At 41.6% G+C, this 8,330-nt stretch overlaps 1 protein-coding gene across 6 annotated transcripts in view; it reads right to left on the minus strand.

Annotated features, from left to right (window-relative positions):
* LOC109480938 (lethal(3)malignant brain tumor-like protein 4) overlaps positions 1-8,330 on the minus strand; it is a 28,999-nt gene that overhangs the window by 9,981 nt on the left and 10,688 nt on the right. Inside the window, exons 3-13 of one of the 6 annotated variants that reach the window (XM_019783358.1) lie at positions 7,492-7,671; positions 6,631-6,875; positions 5,842-6,120; positions 5,305-5,479; positions 4,729-4,915; positions 4,356-4,455; positions 4,110-4,203; positions 3,511-3,590; positions 2,962-3,196; positions 2,501-2,506; positions 1,993-2,129 (exon numbers count right to left, since the gene is read on the minus strand). In XM_019783358.1, coding sequence (XP_019638917.1) covers positions 1,993-2,129; positions 2,501-2,506; positions 2,962-3,196; positions 3,511-3,590; positions 4,110-4,203; positions 4,356-4,455; positions 4,729-4,915; positions 5,305-5,479; positions 5,842-6,120; positions 6,631-6,875; positions 7,492-7,671 — 1,718 coding nt within the window. The remainder of the gene's footprint in view (positions 1-1,992; positions 2,130-2,500; positions 2,507-2,961; positions 3,197-3,510; positions 3,591-4,109; positions 4,204-4,355; positions 4,456-4,728; positions 4,916-5,304; positions 5,480-5,841; positions 6,121-6,630; positions 6,876-7,491; positions 7,672-8,330) is intronic. The other 5 variants (XM_019783362.1, XM_019783360.1, XM_019783359.1 and 2 more) reach the window with 5 other exon arrangements.

Genomic DNA, 8,330 nt, shown 5'->3' on the forward strand with positions numbered 1-8,330 from the left:
CACAAGATTTTTTTTTACTGTGGTTTGCTTAGCACTGCATAATTGTTAAAAATATGAACTACTTTATGTTTAATAAATATTTTATTTCTGGAAGCACATCAGTGTTTTGCTTGTTCCTATGTGAAGCACTAGTACTGTGCGTTGTGTGCATGTTGCAGTCAAGAAATGAAGCGTGATTGCGATCGTACCGTAACGAGCTTGGGGCGGAAGTGGTAAAAAAAAGTTGCGATCATGAAAATTTAGCGGTGGAATAGTGACCGCTAAAACCGCTATAATTAAGTGACCGTTATCAAATCAAGAATTACAGTACACAACCTGTTGATTGATATGCAAATAAAGTGAAGACAAATTTTTGGAAGTCGAAAAAGGAACAAAAGTCAGACAAGTCAAGACAAGATGATGCAAATTAGTCTGAAAGCTCCTGTTATACAGGACAGGAGCTTAAGTGTTGTCTGTCCTCGGGGCTGGGAGTGCCAAATCCCAAGTGCCGGAAAGATCGACCCGTAGCCCCCCTTCCCTGTTGAGGGTGGGGTTGTACATTCTTTCATATATTGCCTCTTTAACACCCCGTTCCCACCAGCGTGTTTCGCGGTCTAAGACATCCGTGGACTCGAGTTTGAAAGAGTGACCCTGGTTGTGTTGTAGGTGGTGGAAAATAGCTGAGGAGTAGCCGTTGGCACTAGGTCGGCAATGTTCTTTGTACCTTACTTTAAGCGGTCGACTTGTCTCTCCGATGTAGGTGTTGTTACAATTGGGCTCCTCACATTTGAGTCTGTAGATAACATTCGCCTTGGTACCCTTGTGAGGTCGGTCCTTAGGGTGTACCAGTCTTTGTCTGAGGGTTGAGTGAGGTTTGAAGTTAGTGGCTATGTTGAAGTTTTGGAAGATCCGTCGGAGTTTCTCAGATACTCCTTGGACATACGGAATAGTGATGTTGGCCTTGTTTTTGTTGGTCAATGGTTTGCACTTCTGGGTTTTCTTAGACTGATCTGAAGGTTTGAGCGCTTTGTTGAAAGTCCAGTTTTGGTAGCCACATTTAGCCAGGGCACCTCGGAGGTGTCTTTGTTCGTCCGTTTTGGCTTGGTCTGAAGTGACAATGTTGTCTGCACGATGGAAGAGAGTTTTGATCACTGCTAGTTTGTGTTCCAAAGGGTGGTGGGAATCAAAAGCCAGGTACTGATCAGTGTGGGTTGGTTTCCTGTACACTTCGAAACGAAGGTTACCATCTTCCTCTACGATAGTTTTGGTGTCTAGGAAAGGGAGCATGTTGTCATGGCTTGGCTCCTGTGTGAACTTGATGTTGTCATCTATCTGGTTGATGTGGTCAAAGAAGTCAGCAGCTACCCTCTTTTTCAATCTGCACCAAGTGTCATCTACATATCGAAACCAGTTGGCCGGGGGAGTGTCATTGAAAGTGCTGAGGGCTTTGTTTTCAAACTTCTCCATGTACAGGTTTACAACAATTGGTGAGACTGGTGATCCCATAGCACAGCCGTGCATTTGTTGGTAGAACTGACGAAAGCTAGTGGATACTAGCTGAAACGTCTGACGTTTTCAAAATCATATCCAGTTGCTTGAGTAACTGTTTTTTGGCATATCGTATTACCTGGATGTCTAACCTTCATCGACGCATCTTACTTATAAGCTATTGAAATTGCAGGCTGTAGCTATCCTTTCTAACCCTCACACAAGAGGGTACATAAAAGAGGCACTCATCCGTCGTAGACGATGGGAGAACCAAGAAGAGCTATCCTTTCTCTATCTTGAGCGGGAGGAACGGTTATTCTAACTGCAGTCATGGCCGATTAACTGGATATTCACTGGACAGGATTTTTACAGAACTGGTTATGAAAAGTCTGGTATGAACGCTAAGGGTTTTAGCCGGGTTTTCCTCCGCTAATTATTTAGCGGTTTCAACTGGTTTTTAAAAGTCTGGTATGAACGGGATCTTAGTCGCTTTCTCTTAACTTAAAACAACTGAAACACACAAACCTCATATTTGTCATAGTACTCGTATCTTGGCTTTGAGTTTGCGCTGACCGGGGCAGGGCGGAACAGGTGTTTGGGAGCAGGTTGGGACTTGGTCACCTTCAGGTAGTTGTTCCAGTTAAAGGTTTCCTGTGTGAAGCCTGGAGAGAATATTTATGAGTGGTTTGAGTGGCACTGAGAATAACATGAATTATGCAAGAGGGAGCTCCATGCAGTGACTGAGAAAAACACTGTGTTTATTCTTCTGCACTCATTGAAAAATAGTAATGTAAGACCTCAAAATGAGAATGACGCATTGGTACATGACTGATTTCCAATATTCAGAATGTGTTAACTTAGTTTTATACATAAAACATGAGTAGCCAAAAGTCATCACATCAGAATTTAGCAGATGGACATGTTCATGCAGGGCTAACTACAAATACCTAAACTGTTTTAAATGATGCAGAGCATGATGATTAAAATAGCAGGCAGAAGACAACATGCTATGCCATCACAACAAGCCACTCACCAAAGCCTGCACCAACCATCCAAGCAGCAAGAAAAGCAGAAAGATGAAAACAAAATTACTTTCACAAAAATGTATCAAAAGATTTTAAAACAAATTTGCATACACATCACAGAAATATAATATACCATGAGGCACGGTGCTGACAAATAATGTTCCTGCAAAACAAAAATGGGTGAAAGGAAGTACTATTTATGATTAACCTGTATTGTTGGCATGCATGATTGAAAGAACTGTCATAACTGCCATGTGTACCTGTTACTGATACAAAGCTATTCAAAGAGGAGTCCTTGCACATGTCAAGAAAATCTTAATAACTATCCTCTTTGCAGAATTGTACAGAAAAATGTCTTTACCCAATAGTCTTCCACTAAAATACTGATTTACATGTAGCTGAAACGTCTTGGGTAATTACATTTTTCCTCACTAAATAAAATCACCATCTTTAGACAAAAAAAAGCTACCTTTGGGGACAGACAGTTTGTGGTTGGTTTTCTCACACCAGCCGACAGGTTTGATGTCCACAGAGTCGGCGTTCCTCCAGAAGTCGTAGCACTCCGAGTACCCGTCGAAGTGCAGGCGGACACGGTAACCCTTGATCTCAGCCACACTCAGCACACAGAACAGGGAGGGGTGTTTGGGGTCAATGCCCTCCAGCTTCATGCCATACTTGAAGCCATTCTTGCCTTGAGGGAAGGGCTGGTGATTTCAATGGGGAACAAGATATACATAAATTGAATATTCAGTTCTGCAATGTTTACCAAAGATAAAATCTTTGGCATGGGCCCAGTTTTAAGTTTGGACTAAAATTTCCTAACTGACTAAGAATGCTTGCATTGAGGTCTTTGATGTACAACGTAAACCTACATTTAAAATTACAGCAAAAAAATGCATTTTGAAATGGAAGTTAATACACTTTGACCACTAAGAAAAGTACTGCAATACCCTGTCATTTTGTTAAGATGTGCATTTTTACAAGATTCAAATGTGCTACACCTGTGCCTATGACTTACCTCCTTAAACAGCTTGACCGGAGCTGCTAAAGCCTTCTCTTGCTCCAGATACGTGGCCCAGTTAAAACCCTTTCTTCTTCCTAATGAATAAAACAATGGATCTGAGATTAACTTTAATCACAAGATCATTGTCAATCTCTGTATGACTTGAACAAACCAAAAGGAAGACTAGCATAATTCAAAGAAATAAGAAATTGTCATAAACAACAAAAATCAGAATATGACAAGTAAAAATATACTGTGAGAAACTGACAAACTAGGTAAATAAGACATTTAAATATGACAGAATCTGACAGAGCAGTCACTTCAGATCTAAACCCTCATCTGTCTTCAACTTTCTGCACAAGTCTATTTTGAAGCAAAATCAATAGTCTGACTACCTTAAGACCATTCCTAGCCAAAAAATGATATCCCCAAGATGGCTGTTAAACTTCAAGTCCCACAAAATTCTAGAAACTGTTCCAACAATAATTCCAGCATCATTCCTGCCTATATAGAGACCCTGTCAGCATCAAGAATGACATCCTTGAGCCAGTTCCAACAGCTCTTTCTGTGACTGACAGCTCTGTCAGACTATTCCACATCACACATGTAGATACCATGTTTGATGACTCTAGGCTCTTTACCCTCCTCTCCTGCCGCTCCCTCAGGAGACAGCTTGATTGTCATTTTCAGGTCACCGTGAGGCTTCTCCTGCAAAAATAACAGAACATAGTTTCAAAAATAGACAATCCCTTTATGCCTCAGTCACTTACAAATGAAGATACTAGTAAGCTATTGTTGTTTTACCTGTCTAAGTGTTACTTATTTGCATGAAACCATGTCACATTTGCAACCAAAATTACCTGGTCATCCTCTTCCTCTTCAGAAAGATGAAACTTCTTAAACTTCTTCTTCTTCTTTTTGGCAAGCATCCTCTGCTTGGCCAGCTGCTCCTGGATGTGTCTGGAGAATGAGAGGAGGTTAGACACCTGACTGATAACTTTTGTGTACTGTAACTACCTCTGTGGCCTGTTGAGTAAGATATTGCATCAAGAAATCTTTTGTTTACCAGTAACAGCTACTTGATACTCTTTGGTTGGTGCTGATATCATTAAATATGCACTGCATTATCACTTCATCCTTCCCAAAAAAATTGAACCTGATCAGCTAAACAAATTCAAAGTTGCAGCTCAATACTCATCATCAACATCAAGGTTACAGCTACACGATACCCACTTTGGTTGGTGCTGGTATCTGCTGGCGTATATAGCCACGCAGGCCTGGCTGCAGAAGCGTCCTGACTTGAGGAACTCTCCGGGTACGCCGTACTTTCCGCAGCACTCGCAGCAGTGGATCCCCTTCATCTGCTCGTGGGGGTCAAACGAGGCCGCGGCAGTGGTGGAGGCCATGCTGGTGGTGAAGTCTGCATGGGGAATACATGCATACTGTGATAACTGAACACAATCTCAAGTCTTTTCAACTTAAAATTTGTATAAGGCAGAGAAATACCATAACATGATAATCTGATATTCCTTGATAAATGCTAACCCTTTTGACTACATGCTGAGTCACTACAAGCAATAAATTAGCAGAAAGCAAATTCTAAAAGATGAACTGGCGACAGAAAGTCAAGAGGGACCTCCAAGCAGTAAAATAAGAGCTGGGAAGAGGCCTTGAGGTTGACTGCTGACAGAACAAGCTGGACTACGCTGACTGCCTCAAGTCTAAGTAAATTCTAATTTCCGAGTCTAAGAAGCATCCTCAAAACTCAAAATACCACAACAAACTAGAGATAGCAAAACCCCTGCTCACCAGTTTTTCCCTTGGTCTGTGTGGTTGTGACAGTAGTAGGGGTGGAGGAGACGGAGGAGGAGGATGTGGAGGTAGTCGCAGAGTCCTCCGACCCCAGGCTCCACACAGACTGTTCCCCATCTTCTGTCTCCACTGTACTGATGATCTCCAATGTTCCAAACTCATTCATCTTAAACTGGGGAGATCATAAGAGTGAAAAATGTGAATGTGGAGAGGTCAAAGATTCCATGTCAATGGCTTCTTCAGAACATTGTACATACAAAATGATAATAAATAATGGAATTTAACTACATTATTTGCTCTTATAAATTTTTCTTGGTACTCTTTGGATAATACTTCTTCTGAAAAATGGCATTACTGAATGTATCACTTTCTTCCACAGCCATAATGTCTTGGCAATGTTGAAGTCAGTCATATAACATTAAACAGCATTTGAATGACAGTAGAGGCATATTTTTACTGGCCTTATGCATCCTCGTGTTGTACACAAAAATACACACTTTGTTAGAATTAAGGGATGCCACCTGTGATACCTACCTTGAGGTTACTCCCAGGTAAGGTTGCTATCCCATCCTTCCATTCCATGGCTGAGATGGGGTCAAAGTCACCTGGACCTGGAGTGGCATCAGCAGATTTCTTCTCTTCTCCACTCTGTTCCGCCGGTTGTGGCTGAGACTGAGCCTGTGCAGCTGCTCCATTGGTCACTGTCTCGATGTGGATCTGCGGCTGCCCCTTGGCTGGTTGCTGCTGTAGCTCCTGCTGCTGTTGAGGCTGGACCTCCTGCTTTACCACCACTGTTGGCTGCTGCTGGACCTGCTGTGTTTGGAAGTAGTTTCATTAGATTGGTAAATCAATACACTGTGTATCCTGGGCTCATACTAGATAGTCCATCAAATGGATTTTATCTGCTAATGTAACCTTTTAGTAACCTTTCCCCATGAACTTCAGAAGAACCCCTCACAAGGCTCAAAGGTCCACTTTTTATCTAAAGGTCCAAGACTTTTCTTTAAAAGATGGACTGATTTGTATCACCAGTGGGGCTGGAATAGTAGAAAAACTGCTTAATTTGTCATGTTGTCAGTTATGTCTGATTTTTCCTTTGAAATCCTCTCAAAAATGCAGGAAATGCCATTTCAGAAGGTTCAATTTTCGAAATTTTCTGGGGGATAGAAGCCTCGCGCTCACTACGCACCTGTAGTGCTTGTTGGTCCCTCAGACATTGACAAGAACCCTCCCATTCAAAATCCTGGCTACGGCTATGAACTATACTAAAGCTCCTTGCACGTTGTGTCATAGTGGCAAGAAGCTTTCCCAACCATGACTCACCTGCTGTGGCGGCTGCACCTGTGGCTGCACCTGCGGTTGTGCTGCAGCTGCTGGCTGTTGGACCTGCACCGGTGGTGGCTGCTGCTGTATCTGCAGCTGCACTGGCTGCGGCTGCACCTGGGCCAGCTGCAGCTGCACCTGTTGTGGCACCTGCGCCTGCTGCAGGTGGCCCTGCGGCTGCTGGAGCAGCTGCGGCTGCGTCGCCACCTTCTGCGGCTGGCTGATGATGGGAGTTGCAGACACTGCTGTGCAGGAACACGACAGAAAAAATTTTTTACAAACTCTGGCAGTTTCTTCATAGTGTTTGCACTAATTCATATTTATGTCATGTTGACATATAGAACATGACAGAAAAAAAAGTGTTTTACAAACTCTGGCAGTTTCTTCATAGTGTTTGCACTAATTCATATTTATGTCATGTTGACATAAAGAACATGACAGAAAAAAATTGTTTTACAAATCTTGGCAGTTTGTTTATTTCAATTCAAAATCAATCCTTTATTATTATTATATCAACATTGCAGACATACATATAAAGTTGCCTAAATGACGATATTTACGATATTGTGTTTGTTCTAATTTATATTTATATCATGTAAACATATCGATATCAGTTGTGCTGTAAGTTGATGGTTACAGTGTCTACTGTGTCAAACATTTCAGCCCTCAAAAATGTCTTTCAAGAAGAGGCAACATAGAAGCCTAGTCACAATCGATATAATATCCATTCTCTATATATTGCATTTTCTGATTCTTCCACCGATTCACCACAAAGAATCCAGTATGAGGAGGGATTACAAAACAAGATAACAGACAGATAACCAGCTGATGTAAAATCACTTGCAGCTGACAGAGTTGTACCTTGCTGCGCTGCCATGGCAGGTTTTGTCTGCACCAGAGGTAACACACCAGGCAGGGTGGTCACCGTGACTACAGCTGCCTTTGTAGTGAGAGGCTGGCTGATGATCTGTGGCTGCACCACTTGTGGGGACGACTTCAAGATGGCTGCAGTCTGCTGGGCGTCAGGGCTTAAAACTGTCCCTTTGAAGACAGGAAACCAAGCACGGTAAACCTCTGAACTTAGACAGCTAGTTTATCTATCTCCATGTTGAAGTCATAATTCAATGAACATGGAGCTAAAGTGCTCAAAAGCTGGAAACAAAGAATAAATCAAATTGGTTGATCTGACACTGTTGTAAACATACTTGACCTCTCCCTCTGCACATCTGTGTACCAGTAATATACAAACTTTATTCCTGGTGTAAGCAAGACAAATCAAGCATAGCAAGCCAAGAGACCATTGTCAAAAAAAAATTCAAGAAATCAAGCAAGTTGGCCTAGATAGAAAATATCACAGATGATTAAACAAAAACATCTAACAGTATAAAGCAGTGGTCAAAATAGCCACCTGCAAAATGTACAATATCCATGAAACTTAAGATTAAAGAAAAAAAATCAAAATAATGTCCATTTTGGCAAGCCAAAAGGATACAGGCTAAGCAGAACGAAACATTTAAAATATAGCAGAGAACAGAAACAAGGTACACAGGTTAATAGTAATTAGTAGTAATTAGCCTACCTGGTCTAACCACTAAGTTTGCAGGTTTGAGATTGATAATATCCATAATTAAGATTGAATTTAAAAAATGTGCAATTTGGCAAGCTAAAAGAATACATGCTAAGCACAATGAAACGAATAT

Source organism: Branchiostoma belcheri, unplaced genomic scaffold, assembly GCF_001625305.1.
Source record: "Branchiostoma belcheri isolate BF01 breed outbred unplaced genomic scaffold, Haploidv18h27 scaffold53, whole genome shotgun sequence".
Taxonomy (NCBI): Eukaryota; Metazoa; Chordata; class Leptocardii; order Amphioxiformes; family Branchiostomatidae; genus Branchiostoma; species Branchiostoma belcheri.